Source organism: Pseudonaja textilis, chromosome 1, assembly GCF_049901715.1.
Source record: "Pseudonaja textilis isolate UNSWEBS1 chromosome 1, rPseTex1.2, whole genome shotgun sequence".
Classification (NCBI taxonomy): Eukaryota; Metazoa; Chordata; class Lepidosauria; order Squamata; family Elapidae; genus Pseudonaja; species Pseudonaja textilis.
This window is the reverse complement of record NC_141990.1, coordinates 317,778,348-317,794,543: the sequence shown is the minus strand read 5'-3', so window position 1 is coordinate 317,794,543 and position 16,196 is coordinate 317,778,348. Positions and strand designations below refer to the sequence as shown.

The 16,196-nt window shown below is 52.7% G+C and overlaps 1 protein-coding gene across 1 annotated transcript in view; it reads right to left on the bottom strand.

Moving 5' to 3' along the window:
- ANGPTL4 (angiopoietin like 4) overlaps positions 1-14,716 on the bottom strand; it is a 26,663-nt gene extending 11,947 nt beyond the window's left edge. The window contains exons 1-3 of the mRNA XM_087922585.1: positions 14,155-14,716; positions 10,997-11,107; positions 4,432-4,570 (exon numbers count right to left, since the gene is read on the bottom strand). Of these exons, the coding sequence (XP_087778711.1) occupies positions 4,432-4,570; positions 10,997-11,107; positions 14,155-14,640 (736 nt within the window). The 5' untranslated portion in view covers positions 14,641-14,716. The remainder of the gene's footprint in view (positions 1-4,431; positions 4,571-10,996; positions 11,108-14,154) is intronic.
- Between the last annotated feature and the right edge of the window lie 1,480 nt (positions 14,717-16,196).

The window sequence follows — 16,196 nt, the reverse complement described above, 5'->3', positions numbered from 1 at the left end:
AGTCTCGAAAAAAAACAGCTGCCTGGGGCAGGATGCCAGAAGAACAGGGCTGGGTTGTGGAAGGGGTTTTTTGGGGGGGGGGCGGGCGAAGAAACTGATCCTGGAGTGTAAACATGAACTTTCCCCCAATTCTGGTGGGGGGGGGAGGGAGGGGCCTGCTTGCATCATCCAGCCGGCAAGGGACGTGACTTGCGGAGCAGACACACACACACACACACACCCCGGGGGTCGGGGAGGAGGAGAAAGGGCCGAGTTGGCTCAAGGACAGACCCGGGAAAAGCTGAGCCGGCCCAACCACGCGCCGAATTCTTGAGGACTAGCGCCAAATTCTTGAGGGCTGGCTTTCTTGAGGACTAGCGCCAATGCGAAACCACCTCCTTTGCCCATCTTTGAAACCCGCCGGCAAGAGGCTTCCCGGGCCGATGCCCTAAGGCGGTGCCAGCTCTGCGAAGCCAAGAACCCCCCCACCCCCACCCCGGGTCTCCCGTCAATCCAAAGAGGAGCAGGTCCCACCCTCTTTTCCTCCGGCCAATCCCACGCCAGGGTCCAGGCCAATTCGAAGGAGCCTCTCTGCCCAGGAGCAGTCTACCATTTCCGCCCAGCCAACCCTAAGGAAATCAAAACTGGAGGGGGGGGCATCCCTGCCCACCATCTGAGGGAACTAAAAAGCGGGCAAGCGACTCCGCTCTTTATTTATTTATTTTTTTCCCCCTGCCTCAGTTTCCCCCGTGGACAGAACAACACGGAGACCGCTCCTCTTGGCACAGGCCGACGCGAGCGTCGGTTTAAATCCGAGGATGTGGGGAGTCTGGAACAGGTCAAAATACACCCCAACCCCACACCACCCCATTTCAGAGCCTTTCCAAAGAGACCCCCAAGGGTCGTCCAGACGGTCCTTTTCAGAGATAAGATCAGAGGCGAACCGACGGCCTGCCGAAACCTAACCTGGTTTTTAACGGGGTCGTGGGGGTGCGGGGGGCACGGCGCCGTGCTGGCGAGATGCCACACGTTGGGCCTCCCATCCGCGTCCCCTCATCCATCGCTCCTGCCTCGATGCGCTTGAACCCGGCTCCCATCGTTCCACCGCAGGCTCCGGGAGCTTCCGTTTGACCTAAAGGGATTGGAAACGGGCTCGCCACCCCACCCCCAAAAAAAGCCCTAGCCATAAACATTGGAAAAAGAGCTTAAATGCCCCGCAGGGTTTGAGCCTATATCTGGATAAGGAAGCAGGGTGTGTGTGTGTAGGTGGACGTGCGAAATGCACAAACCCCTGGCATCCCACGCCTCTGTCATCGGTGTGAGTCACGCTGCCTCCAAAAATCCCCGCCGTCCTCTTCGGATTAACTCACGAGTCCCTTAGAGGAGGGAATAGAAGGGGGAATGTACCAAATTGGCAGAGGAGATGCTAAGCTGGCAGGAATAGCCAACACCCAAAACCGGCCCGAAAAAAAACAGGTTCAAAATGGCCTGAAAAATGGACCAGAACCAGGCCCCAAAAAAAACCCCATCCAAAAAACGGGTCCAAAAATGGGGCCCGGAATGGCTGAAAACCACCCAAAACCTCCAATGCTGATCTGGCCCTCCAAGAAATCCAGTTGGACATCCCTAGGCTAGGGTCTCCCTGCTTGAGGAGGTGGGGTTAGACTAGAAGACCTCTCAGGCCCCTTCCCACTCTGTCGTTCTGCAACTCCAAGGGGAAAACTGACTTCTGTATTCCGTATTATTAGCTAGAAAGGAAGGTTGGAGTTTCTCTCTGGAAGGCAAAACCCCAAATTTTGAGAGGCTGGTTGGGAGGGGGGGGGTGTCACATTTTCCTGGTGGGGTTTTTTTGGGGGGGGGGGAGGTGGGGGGAGGTTGGCAAAGGCCAGCCAGCCAATCTGCCTTTCCTGGGGAGGGAAGGAAGGTTTCTGGCTTTGCTTTCTGCGTATTTTGGAAACCCGGAGCAAAGAATGGGGAAGATGGGGAAAGGGGGGAGTTTAGCCTTTCCCCTACTTGGAGAGAAGCCAGCCTTCTCTTTGGCTTCCCGGGCCCCCCCCCCAGCCCCCCTTCCTACCCCCCCCCCTCGGCACACCAGCCATTTAACCCCACAGCTGCCGGCCGGCAAGCTTCCCGGCTCAACCTCTGGCACACTTGGCAGGCGGCCACCCCAGGCGCTTTTGACGGGAAAAGGGAGGGGCTGGGGCTGCTTTCGCTAAGCGGCAGCCTCCAGATGTTTGGGCTGGGGAATCTGGGGAGGGGCACACCTCCCCGCACATCTGGAGGGAGAAGACTGAACCAGCCCTCCCCCCCAGAGACAAATCCAGAGTTTCGGGTTATGCCATTGGGGTGTAGGCACAGAGGTCTCCAAAACCTTGGCCACTCGGGAAGATTTACGGATTTACGGACTTCCAACTCTCCCAGAATTCCTCCAGCCAGCTGGCCGGCCTGGGAATCAAAGTCCGTAAGTTCTTCAAAGTTGCCAGAGGTTGGATGTCCTTGGGTTACCCAACATTTTGCTTTGGGGAGTTGGAAGCCCGCGGGGCTTCCGTTGCCGAGGTTGGACACCCCGGGGTGGAAAGCAGAAATGCAACATGGGTAACACCGGGGCTTGAACCCTCGGCCAACGAAGCTCAATTTGCAGACGACTACAAGCTGGCTAACACCCGGTGGTGGGATTCAAATAGTTTGGCCACCGGTTCGGTGGGCGTGCGCACTTTGGCGGTTGTGCGCTTTGCACAGGCGTGGAGGCCTTCTAACTTGCCTCCCTGTAAGCCTGCACGATCCCGGTGGCTTCAGCGGCTGCCGCGCGGCACTATTCTATGCCACGCAAAGCAGCCGCGCTTCAAATACAGCAGAGAAAGGGGTGAGTAAGGGAGCCCAGGCGGGCGGGTGGACCCAATAGCCGAGGGGCGGAGAGAATCGGTTCGGGCTCTCCTGCTCATCGCTGCTACCGGCTCGGCCAAACCGGGCCGAACCAATAAAATACCACCACGGTTAACACCCCCGGAAGATACGCTCAAGATCCAGAGGGATCTGGACAGACTAGAACCCTGAGCCGTAACTAACAGAATGAAATTCGACGTAGAGAAAAGGAAAGTCCTACACTTAGGCAAGAAAAACCAAAAGGACACATATAGATTGGGTGAAACCGGGCTCAATAGCAGGAACTGGGAGGGGGATCCTGGAGTCTTAGTGGACAACTAGATAAATACGAGCCAGCCGTGTGCAGCAGCAGCCAAAAAATCCAACGCAATCCTAAATTGCATTAACAGAGGGATACAATCAAGATCAAAGGAGGCACTAATACCACTTTATAAAGCCTTAGTAAGGCCACACCTAGAGTACTGCATCCAGTTTTGATCACCACAGTATAATGAGAGCACGCTCACCAAACCGATCGTTAGACGGGTTGCATTGCACCTCTGCCTGTCGCCACTGACCTCATGAATGACAGCTGCTTCTAAGCACCGAGGAGAAGAACTAACTGAAAAAGACACTAGTCCTCATGACTCTGTAAGCCTCTCTTCCTGGGCGAACCTGGGTCCGAGGCTGGAGAGGAAATATTTAAGCCCAGGGGACTCCAACCTTGGCAACTTCAAGCTTCAACTCCCAGAATTCCCCAGCCAGCTTTGGGAGTTGAAGTCCTCCAGTTGCCAAGGTTGACCTCTTTTTAAGCCGACCCAATTTTTGTTGTTATTGTTGTTGTTTCCAAATTGCTTCACCTACCGAGTGTCTCCCTTAGCGACAGGCAGGCTGGGCTGAATCACAGTCATAAGTTGAAGATTATCTGTACATCCGTGCCGTCCCCCCGACCCTTTTCTGATTTTTGCAAAATTCAGGGCACCCGCACCAGCCGAGATGCAACGAAATGATTCGGGACTTTTTGAATTTGGCCCAGCTGTTTTCATGCCAACGCGAAGGGTGGTTGCAACAGCGAGAGGTTGCGCTGCAGCTGCTAAAGTCCTTGGATTCCCACCTCGGGAACAGCCGATCCAAAAAATTTCCCTTCTTGCGGAAAAGGAATCTCCCCCCAAAATTTTGTTTTTCTTCCAAACCCCAGGGAAAAGTAAAATAAAGACAATTTAAAATAAATAAAATAAAATGGAATGGAATACAATAAAATAAAATAATAAAATAAAATAAATAAAATACAACATAATAAGATAGTATACAATAAAATAATAAAATAAAATAGAATAGAATACAATAATATAATAAAATAATAAAATAAATAAAATACAATATAAAATAAAATAAATACAGTACAATACAATACAATAAAATAATATAATAAATACAATAAAATAAAATATAAAACAAAATGGAATACAATAAAATAATAAAATACAATAATAAAATAAAATAAAACAAAACAAAATAAAATAAAATAAAACACAACACAACAAAACAAAACAACAGAATAAAATACAGCCAAGATGGCTGCTTACTCACTTGAACGTTCCAGCTTCCCCAGTTTGGCCGCCTGGCTCTGGTTAGCCACTCGATCGTCCGCGCTTTTCTGGACGGTCACCTTCCACTGAGGGGCCTGGGGGTCCTTTTCGCTGCGTTGCAACGGGGTGAGCACGTTGATCTGGGAATTGGGGAGGGGGAAGAGAGGGAAAGGAGAAGGGAGGAAAGACGGGTGGGTTTATTTTCAAAGGCATAAGACTCTCATCCAAAGGAACCAGTCTGGCCTAGTGGTTAAAGCGGCAGGCCACAAAGCAGGAGTTCTAGTCCCACTTTAGGTATTGAAGCTGGCTGGGTAGCTTTGGGCCAATCTCTGGGAGACGGCGAGTTCTAGGCCCAGTTTTACCAGGAAAGAAGCTAGGTGACTTTGGGCCAATCTCTAGGAGACTGCGTGAGTTCTAGTCCTACCTGAACCTGGAAGACTGTTAGGTGACTTTGGGCCAGTCTCTAAGAAATGCGAGTTCTAGTCCATCTTAACTACGAAAACTGGCTGGCTGACTTTGGGTCAATCACCAGGAGACGGTGAGTTCTAGTCCCACTTAAAAGCAATTAGGTGACTTTGGGCCAATCACCAGGAGACGGTGAGTTCTAGTCCCACTTAACCATGAAAAGCAATTAGGTGACTTTGGGTCAATCACCAGGAGACGGTGAGTTCTAGTCCCACTTAACCATGAAAAGCAATTAGGTGACTTTGGGTCAATCACCAGGAGACGGTGAGTTCTAGTCCCACTTAACCAGGAAAGCTGGCTGGGTAACTTTGGACCACGCAGTTGTTGTGGAAAAGAGGAAAAGGCTGTGTTGGGTATTTTGTCAACCTTGAGTTGTTTGTAAAAACAATAAAGGTGAGATATAAAATAAATAAATAAAACCAATTTTCCTCTCCTGGAGGAGCTCAAAGGGTCTTAGACAAGCTACCCCCTTATCTAGGCAGTCCTTGACTTACGACCACAATTGGCATTTCCAGCATTTCTGTTGCTAAGTGAGACATTCTTGTCCCATCCTACAAATGTTCTCACGCCGTTAAGTGAATCGCTGCCCTTGTTAAATCAGTAACCCAGTTTGTGAAGCAACTCTGGCTTCCCCACGGACTTGGCTGGTCAGAGGGTCACAAAAAGGGGATCCCATGACCCCAGGGACCCCGCGACGGTCATAACTATGAGTCAGTTGCCCACCCTCCGAATTTTGGGGAGGCTGCAACAGGTGTGTGGAAAAACAGTCGTAACTGACTCTTTTCAGTGCCCCTCTAACTGTGAACGATCACTAAATGAACCGTCGTAAGTCCAGGACTGCCTGCCTGGCCTCAGTCTTCCCTCCCTGAAAATGGGAACCACAAAAAACCTTTGAAATACAAAGGCAGGCGGTAGGAGCGTCAAACAACGGCAGATTCTGCGCGGCCCAAACGCACAATAAATTCCGTTCTGACGTGCGAGACACACAACTCCGGGCATCTGACACAAGCCACAATCACACAGTGTACGTCCTGACAGGGTGACACGCCGCTCACGCCACCCACGGCCGATACCTACGATTCCATCTCATGCGAGCATCTTTTACTGTGGGGTCTTTGGTGGGCTCTGAGCTCAGCTGTGGCCTTGCAGACGTCTCGTGGCCAAACTAGGTAACATCATCAGTGCTACGGTAGAAGGGAGTGAGGCTTTCTCCCCGCCTACGTAACTGTAGCTTGCCCCACTCATGTTCGATTAGGGTATTATTGCTTGTTTCGTCTGGTGCTAATCCCTGTTTATCCGAGTTTCTCTCTCGGTGGATTCTGTGGGCGCTCGCTGAGTTTGGCCGCGTTCTTAAAGATCTTTCATTACTCAACTAGGTAACGTCATCAGTGCTACAAGGAAGTTGGTTTGCTCCCTGTTTAGGTATCGTAGCTTGCCCCGCCTGTGTTGGCAGAGGTGTGAATTTTTTTCAGCCCTTGATTGGGGTATTGCTTTTTGCTTGTTTTTCCGGTGTTAATCCTTACTTATCTGGGTGGGAGCTGATGGATAACATCTTTTATTCCACAACCCAGCGCCCTGCGGACACCTTGCTGGGCTCATTTCCAGAATGCTACCTGTGGGATTCTGGGACTTCTCATCCTCATGAGGGCACGAATTTCGGGGTGGGTTTTCCGCACCGGCCTTCAACTGATGAACCACCGAGGAGAGAAATATAATACAGGTCAGTGATGGCGAACCTTTTTTGTTGTGGTGTGTCGAAAGCACACACGTGCCAGCACCCACAATGCAATGCGTCCCCTTATGCAGGTGCATGCACCACCCCCGCCCCACCCCCTTACCTGCACTGCGCAAGCCCGCACCTCCCAACTGATTTTCTGCTCCTTTGAGGCCGGTTTGCCCCCCCTGGAGGCTCGAGGGAAGCCTCTGCAGGCTGAAAAACGGCCCCGTTTAGTCACTTCTGGTATTTCCGGAAGGCCTATTTTTTGGGCTCCTGAGGCTGCAGAGATTTTCTTCGAGCCTCCGGGAGGTCAAAACCAGTCTCAAACGGGTCAAAAATCATCTGGGAGGTGCGCGCATGCGCAGTGCAGGTAAGTTTGGCTGGGGTTCACACGCCCGCACAAATGGCTCCGCGTGCCACCTGTGGCAGGTGTGCCATAGATTCGCCATCACGGATAGAAGCAGTGCCCAGCTGACAATCCAAATTGGGAAGTTGTACAACTTCCATCGCTAAGCAATGCGGTTTTGCTAAGTGAGCCACATCCCAATCTTACAACTCTTGCCACGGCCGTGAAGCGAACCACACAGCCGTTAAACAAATCTGACTGAATTGGCTTGGCAATCGTGTGGGATTCTAGGACCTGTGGCAACCCGTCAGAAATACCGTACATCCCAGTTTGTCAAAGGCCCGGATTTTGATCATGGGTGAATGTGGGGACCTTCACTGGGGTTGTTAAGTGCGAGGATTGGTTGGAAGTCAATTCCTTCAGCTCTTATCATAACTCGGACCAGTTGCAAGGGTGGGCGGCTAGCGGTTCGCACCGGTTCATGCGAACCGGTTGTTAACTTTACATCTAGTTCGCCAAACCGGTAGTTGCAAAGACTGGCTGGCCCCGCCCATCCCAGGAGTCTCCACGCAACCGTTTTGGATGCAGGTAAGTACGGGGCTGATGTAGAAGTTCAGGTAGGGCAAAAAACAGGCCTTGAGGAGGCTATGGAAGGCCGGAGAGAACCTGGGGAAAAATGGGCCTCCCACCATGATGGAGGAGACCAATTAGACCACGCCCACCATGGCTATGCCCACCCAGCAACTGAGCTGAGCCAACCAGTGGGACAGGGACCACTAGCAGTCTGCAAGAAAATTTGGGTGGCCCGCAGAGAAATGTCACCCCCAAAGCAATTAATCCAGGCTGCGAAGGAACACAAGGCTTCGCCGCCCACATGGCCTGCGGGAACACAAGTCTTGTGTCGCTTGCATTGCAAACAACACAGGATAGTGAGGGGAGGGGGCAAAGGGCGGAGGGGAGGGACTTGCCCCACGCACCTGGCCTGGCCACCGGGCTGCTTCTTTCCGCTTCTTTCTTCTTCTGTTTTTGGCTGCACGCAAGGAAAGCAGCCAAAGTCTGTCTTTCTCTCCCCCAAACTCCGCCAGAAATGAGTCTTTGGGACCCTGCAAGGCCTCCTGCACCGGCAAAGGCTCCTTTCTGGCGGAGTTTGGGGAGAGAAAAAAGACTTCTGCAGCTTCTGCTGCTTTCCTTGCATGAGGCCAAAGGTCTCTCTCTCTCTCTCTCCCGGAGAATGGAGCTGGAGACGGTATCCTGCCATCCCAAATAAAGAACGATTGATCGGTAGGAAAACGGGGTGGGGGATTTTCCTGCAGACTTTTTTGGGGGGATTTTCCCAGGGTCTCCGCTGCTTTCTGCAGAGACCCCGGGAAAATGTCAGCAAGCCACTATCAACCAAAGTTCATATTAGTGGTCCATGGGATTTAAAATTATGAGTTTAGTGGTCCCTGAGGTCCAAAAGGTTGGTGACCCCCTGGAGTAGAGAACCCGCCGCTAATTTTTTTTTTTTTTTGAAGCCCACCCCTGACCAGTTGTTAGGCAAATGGTCGTAAATCGAGGACTGGAAGGAGACCCCAGGAGACTAAAACCTTCCCAACCGATCTAGCAAAAGGTCACCGCCCAATTGATTTGCGCCCAAAAGGAAACCGTTGGGCGTTTTACGTCACAAAGTTTTGGCCTTAGCTTGCCGAGGAGATATCCTGAACCGCCCCAAGGCTGCAGTTCTAAGGAGCAGAAAAAGGGATCTTTAATGACCAGGTTCTGAGGCTTTTTTGGGGTTTTTTTGGGCAAGGCTGATCCCTGCCCTGCAATTAGTTTTCACTGGCTCTCCTTGCCACCTGGAGCCATTTCGAAAGCAGGTGGGCAGCAGCGGATAAATTTAATCCGTCAATGAAATCGTCCATAAATAAAAGAACCACTCAGGACAAAAACGATCTGGCAAGGTGGGTGTTGAGAGAGAGAGAGAGAGAGAGAGAGAGAGATCATAAAAAGAGGCAGGAAATATACTGTCCCGCCCCGGTTGGAGCCTGACTCCGAGGGACAAGTGGAAGAGCTGACAGGGAGGGGGACCGTGGCTCCGTTGGCTGTGGAGGAAACTGGGGAAGGGCACAGTCCGGCTGGGCAGAGCAGGGGAGAGGTAGAACAAGGGAGAGGGAATTCAGAGGAAGACCCAGGCCCGCCTCCTCTTCATCCTAGGGCACGCAGGGAGGAACGGAGAAGGGAGCAACATGGTTTTACGGGGGGGGGGAGGAAAGAGTCCTGATCTCCTTCCTGGGCTGCAGCTGGGACGACTGGGCAAACCGCACATGGCAAAGCCGCTGGAAGCAAAAGGTACATTATCTTGGTCGAGGCTTATCCGGGTTTTGGCGTCCTCCCGGCTGTGTGGGCCTCGCTATCCTTTGGAAGCCTGCAAGTTATTATCCTGGCCTGTCGCGTGGATTCAGTCAGCGTGGTTTGTGTTGTTGTTTGTTTGTTTTAATTTCTACTTTATCTGTATTTTGGGTTCGGACTGCATTTCTTCCCTTTGTGTAGACTGTTTTTTTTTTGGAAGAGTTTGATCTCCCTCCGAGGATAATTGGACACCGTGGGCCAAGTCGGAGGCACGCAAGGTAGAATTGATTCTACTTGGGTGACTTTGTTATTTTTTTTTTGTGCCGCGGCCCCTTTGGGTCATCACATATAGTCACCTCTCTCTCTCCCCCGCCCTCTCGCTTCCCCTCCCTTGCCAAAGGTTGGATTTCTAGGCTGTTTTGCCAAATTACATTTTTTTTTAAAAAAAAAAAAAGCAAAGAAAGGAAGAAAAGTGAACCCGGCTAGCTGAAAAAGAGGAACTAGCCAGCAGATCCAAGGACGAGTTAATGTTCACCCTTCGGCCTGTGGAAATGTGGAATCTTTCACTTTTTTTTCTCTCTCTCCCAGTTTGGCAGCGATGGGTGTCCCAGTTGATGACACCGATCAGTTTAACTGATGTGCGTCCCAGTCAATTAAACTGCAAATAGAAGAAGGGCAACGGAGGAATCCTTCAAGTCGAGAGTTCGCCGAGCTGGGTGAGCTTGAAGACGGGTGGGCTTCAACTCCCACAATTTCTCCCCTCCCCAAGCCCCACCCCCAAAAAAAAGCCGGCAAGGGTGAGACTAGATGACCTGCAGAGTCCCTAGAATTCTCCGGCTTTTCTTTCTCTGCAGAAGCTGCCGGGTTTGTTTGTTTTTTCCCGGTTTGCGAGAAAAAGTGGGAAGGGGGGAGAGTGTATCTATGTGGCCCCCCTCATAAGAGCCCCCTCCTTTCTTCCCCTCCCCAGTAAAGAATTAGGGAGGTTCTCGGAAGAGAACCGCCCGTCCCTTGGGTTGGAGAAGAAGAAGGAAACGGGGAAGGGGCCCAGGCTTCGTTGCTGTCAAAGCCTAACAAAGCCTGGGCCTATTTCCTGGGAACCCTTGGGAGAGGCTGCATACCACGCAGCCCATTATCCCCGGCCGTCGGACCACGCGGCCTGGAGCCCAGAGGAGTTTCTTTTTTTCCGTCTGACATTTCCGGAAGGTTTTTTTTCCAACCGTGGCCCCGTTGAATTTCACCCTTCGAATTCCCCACGTAGCGTTTCTCTCCCCCCAGCCCCTGGCACGAACCCCGCCCCCCTCCCCAAATGCCCTCCAGCCCATGGGCCACTGCCCTTCCAAGGAGCAAGGGACTCCAAAACCCTAATTGCAGCTGCTGGGCTGCCCCGCCCCCCACCCCCAAGAGGCTCCTCCAGAAAGCACAGAATTGCATTGTCAACTGTGGGTACTTTTGTGTTGTTTTTGGGGGGTGGGTGGGTGGGGTGTTAACGCAGGAAAAATACGAATGACCCCCAGGTTTTCTTATATCTCATCCTTCCAGATCCCTTTGCCACTCAACTCCCCACCCACCCACCCTCCCCCGCCCCGCCCTGCAGGGACACACCCCTTTTCCACAGGTGATCTACTGGAACAGCTCCAGGGCCCTCTAAGGAAAGTGGGAGGGGGGGGGCTTTCAGCCTGCGGGGGACGCCCCCCCCCCCCAAAAAAATACCTTGCTCCGAAGGCTCTTAATTTGCAGGTTCTGCTTGTCCATCCGGAACTGCTGCTGTTTGATCTTCTGCAGAAGCTCTTCCATCCTCACGTTCTGGCGCCTGATCAGGTCCTGACAAAGGAAAAGAGGCAGCGATATAGTAAACGGGGTTTGGTCCAGCGCTCTCTCTCTCTCTCTCTCTGCCTCTTTCATTCTTCCCCTCTCCTCTTTCTTTCTCACTCCCCTCCTCGCTCCTTCTCCTTCTCTTTCGGTCTCTCTCTGCCTTTCTCTCTTTCCCTTTCGTTCTTTCTCTCTCCTTCCTCCTCACTTCCCCTCTCCTTCTCTTTCAGTCTCTCTCGCTCTCTCTCCTTCTTTCTCTTTCTCTCTCCTTCTTTCTCACTCCCCCCCATCTCTCCTTCTTTTTCTTTCAGTCTCTCTCTCTTTCCCTTTCATTCTCTCTCTCTCACTCTATCTTTCTCTCTCCTTCTTTCTCACTTTCTCACTCCCCCTCTCTTCTTTCTCTCTCCTTCTTTCTCTTTCTCTCTCCTTCTTTCTCTTTCTCTCTCCTTCTTTCTCACTCCCCCATCTCTCCTTCTTTTTCTTTCAGTCTCTCTCTCTTTCCCTTTCATTCTTTCTCTCTCTATCTTTCTCTCTCCTTCTTTCTCACTTTCTCACTCCCCCTCTCTTCTTTCTCTCTCCTTCTTTCTCTTTCTCTCTCCTTCTTTCTCTTTCTCTCTCCTTCTTTCTCACTCCCCCATCTCTCCTTTTTCTTTCAGTCTCTCTCTCTTTCCCTTTCATTCTTTCTCTCTCTATCTTTCTCTCTCCTTCTTTCTCACTTTCTCACTCCCCCTCTCTTCTTTCTCTCTCCTTCTTTCTCTTTCTCTCTCCTTCTTTCTCACTCCTCTCCTCTCTCCTTCTCCTTCTCTTTCAGTCTCTCTCTCTCTCCCTGTCTCTTTCATTCTTTCTCTCTCCCCCACCTCTCTCCTTCTTTCTGTCTCTCTCTCTCTCCTCTTTCCCTTTCATTCTCTCTCCCTGTCTTTCTCTCTCCCCTCCTCTCTCCTTCTCCTTCTCTTTCAGTCTCTGTCTTTCTCTCTGTCTTTCTGTCTCTCTCTTTCTCTCTTTCCCTTTCATTCTTTCTCACTTCCCCTCTCCTTCCCTTTCAGTCTCTCTCTCTCTGTCTCTTTCATTCTTTCTCTCTCCTTTCTCGCTCCCCCATCCCTCCTTCTTTTTCTTTCAGTCTCTCTCTCTCTTTCCCTTTCATTCTCTCTCTCTCCTTCTTCCTCATTTCCCCTCTCCTTCTCTTTGTCTCTCTCTCTCTCCCTGTCTCTTTCATTCTTTCTTTCTCCTTTCTCGCTTCCCCATCCCTCCTTCTTTTTCTTTCAGTCTCTCTCTCTCTTTCCCTTTCATTCTCTCTCTCTCCTTCTTCCTCATTTCCCCTCTCCTTCTCTTTGTCTCTCTCTCTCTCCCTGTCTCTTTCATTCTTTCTTTCTCCTTTCTCGCTCCCCCATCCCTCCTTCTTTTTCTTTCAGTCTCTCTCTCTCTTTCCCTTTCATTCTCTCTCTCTCCTTCTTCCTCATTTCCCCTCTCCCTCTCTTTGTCTCTCTCTCTCTCCCTGTCTCTTTCATTCTTTCTTTCTCCTTTCTCGTTCCCCCATCCCTCCTTCTTTTTCTTTCAGTCTCTTTCTCTCTTTCCCTTTCATTCTCTCTCTCTCTCTCCTTCTTCCTCATTTCCCCTCTCCTTCTCTTTGTCTCTCTCTCTCTCCCTGTCTCTTTCATTCTTTCTTTCTCCTTTCTCGTTCCCCCATCCCTCCTTCTTTTTCTTTCAGTCTCTCTCTCTCTTTCCCTTTCATTCTCTCTCTCTCCTTCTTCCTCATTTCCCCTCTCCTTCTCTTTGTCTCTCTCTCTCTCCCTGTCTCTTTCATTCTTTCTTTCTCCTTTCTCGTTCCCCCATCCCTCCTTCTTTTTCTTTCAGTCTCTTTCTCTCTTTCCCTTTCATTCTCTCTCTTCTTCCTCATTTCCCCTCTCCTTCTCTTTGTCTCTCTCTCTCTCCCTGTCTCTTTCATTCTTTCTTTCTCCTTTCTCGCTCCCCCATCCCTCCTTCTTTTTCTTTCAGTCTCTTTCTCTCTTTCCCTTTCATTCTCTCTCTCTCTCTCCTTCTTCCTCATTTCCCCTCTCCTTCTCTTTGTCTCTCTCTCTCTGTCTCTTTCATTCTTTCTCTCTCCTTCTTCCTCACTTCCCCACCTCTCTCCTTCTCTTTCTCTCTCTCTCTCTCTCTCTCCCTGTCTCTTTCATTCTTTCTCTCTCCTTCTTCCTCACTTCCCCACCTCTCTCCTTCTCTTTCAGTCTCTCTCTGTCTCTCTCTGTGCGAGCCGGTGCGATGAAAAACAACCAACCAACCAACCCAGAACCCAACTAGCCATCTAAAAAAAGGACCCGAGCTGGACCACCACTATATTTGGGGGGGGGGGTGAATCCTCCCCGCCACCGGAGTCAACCTCAAAGCGCAGAGCCGGACTCGCAGCGGCCGTTTCACTTCGGGGATCGCTTTGCGCAACCAGCGAGCGTCGAGAAACGCTCGGACAGAGGATTTGGGGAGGGGGCGCCAAGTCAGGGTCTTCCTTTCCGCCAAGGAATTCGCACGTCCCGGGTGTGTGTGTGTGTGTGTGTGTGTGTGTGTAGTGTGTGTAGTATGTGCGAGTGTCCTTTTTGCACCCCTCCAGATCGGCTCGCCGACCCCATCCCGAGGCGCTTTTACGCGCCATTTGTGCCTGGCGCACGGCTTTGCCCCCCCCCCCGAGAGCTTGGCCGGTTTTTCCAAGCCCCCCGGGGGAATCCGGAACCAGGGCTGGTCTCGGTTTGAATCCGGCTGGGCCCAGCCCGTTTCCCCGGGAAGATGCCGGTAGAGCCCGTCCCGCCCTAGGGAAAAGGAGCCCCGGGGAAGAACCGAGGAGGGAGCCCGCCCGGACGTCCCGTCCTGCTCATCCTTCGGAGCGCTCTCGGCTCTGAAAGGCGGGATCCGAATCAAGCTGGAAGGGGACCCGGGAGGTCGTCTAGTCCAGCCCCCCCCCCAAACAGGAGATCGGCCGGGGAGTAAGGCGGCGGCGGCAGCAGACCAAAGGGACCTCTGCCCTCGTGCAGAGTGTCCTCCGACGAGGGCGAGCCCAGCCTCCCGGGACGCACCTGCACCGCGCCCTGGTCCTCCTCCTCCTCCTCCGCAGGCGCCGCCGGGCCGTCCCTCCGGGGATCCGCGCCTCCGCCGTTGCCGCTGCCGTTGTTCTGGGCTCCCGCCCGTCCCGTCCCGTCGAGCCTGGCCTCCAGCGTCCGCAGCCGCCCGTCCAGCTGAGCCCAGCGCCCGTCGACGAGGCTCTGCGCTCGGCTCAGCCGGTCCCGCTGCTCGGCCGCCGTGCGCTCCAACCCGGCCAACGAAGCGTTGTGAGCCGTCAGCCGGGCGTTCAAATCCCGGAGCTGACCGCCCAACCGCTCGACGTGCTCGCGGAGCCCGTGGCCCAGCTGGAGCAGCCCGTGAGCCAAGACGTTCACCTCCTCCCACGAAGCCGCCTTCGGGGCTCGAACCCGCCGCGGCCCCGGAGAAGCCGAAGCCGGAGAAGAAGCCGAAGAAGAAGCCGCCGCCAGAAGCAGCACCGCCAGCACCGCCCGGGAAGGCATCGCGCCGCGCACCAGACCGAGAACCGGAGAGACCTGGAGCTCCGCCGCGCCCTGCGCTCGCACCTCGCCGCCTGCGCCCGCTTTGGAGAGGAGGAGACGGACGCGCCCCCTTTTATAGACGCCGCCCCCGCCCCCCCGCCGCGCCGCCGCCGCGCGCACATGGCCTGGAGCGCAACCGCCCCCCGCCCCCCGCCCCCCACCCGCCATCGCTCCTCCTTTCCTCCCGGAGACAAGAAAGGACACCCCCCACCGCGGTTGCCCTGGTTCGATCCCGCTTCGCCTTGGCGCCCCCTCCCTCTTTTGGTTTTGCCGCTTTGCCTAGGATTTGGGGAGGGTTGCAAAGGAAGCGAGAGTTGGGAGGGACCTGGGAGGTCATCTAGTCCAGCCCCCCTCCCCAGGGCTGTCTTCACGCGGAGGCCTGAGGAGGGGTCCTTGCCCAGCCTGGTGGGGGGGGACGGACGGACATACTCATGTGTGTATGGACACTAATCCCCGGGAAGGGTTAATATCCCTTTATAAAGCAGTGGTAGGATTTGGGGGAGGGTTGCAAAGGAAGCGAGAGTTGGGAGGGACCTGGGAGGTCATCTAGTCCAGCCCCCCTCCCCAGGGCTGTCTTCACGCAGAGGCCTGAGGAGGGGTCCTTGCCCAGCCTGGGGGTTTTGGGGGGGACATACTCATGTGTGTATGGACACTAATCCCGGGAAGGGTTAATATCCCTTTATAAAGCAGTGGTAGGATTTGGGGAGGGTTGCAAAGGAAGCGAGAGTTGGGAGGGACCTGGGAGGTCATCTAGTCCAGCCCCCCCAGGGCTGTCTTCACGCAGAGGCCTGAGGAGGGGTCCTTGCCCAGCCTGGGGGGGACGGACGGACATACTCATGTGTGTATGGACACTAATCCCCGGGAAGGGTTAATATCCCTTTATAAAGCAGTGGTAGGATTTGGGGGAGGGTTGCAAAGGAAGCGAGAGTTGGGAGGGACCTGGGAGGTCATCTAGTCCAGCCCCCAGGGCTGTCTTCACGCAGAGGCCTGAGGAGGGGTCCTTGCCCAGCCTGGGGGTTTTGGGGGGGACATACTCATGTGTGTATGGACACTAATCCCCGGGAAGGGTTAATATCCCTTTATAAAGCAGTGGTAGGATTCAACATTATTATTATTATTATTATTATTATTAACTCCTGGGCCTGTAGGTGTGGCTTGGTGGGCGTGGCGGGGCCTTCCCCTCCCTATACTACAAAATCTACTATAATAAATATATGATAAAAATATACTAGACGTTTTAATTTTATTCTCGCTTTCTTACCTCGCCATATAAACTTCAACACGATTTTATTTAATTCTTCCAAATAATCTTTACCAAGCCTAATTGGTCTTGTTTGAAACAAGTCTAGAATTCTGGGTAAAATATTCATCTTGATTGTTGAAATTCTCCCGATCGATGACAATTGTAAGTTTTCCCATTTCTTCAGATCAGATGCTATCTGTTGCTTTGCTGGCTGAGGAATTCTGGGAGTTGAAGTCCACAAGTCTTAAAAGTTGCCAAGGTTGGACACCCCTGG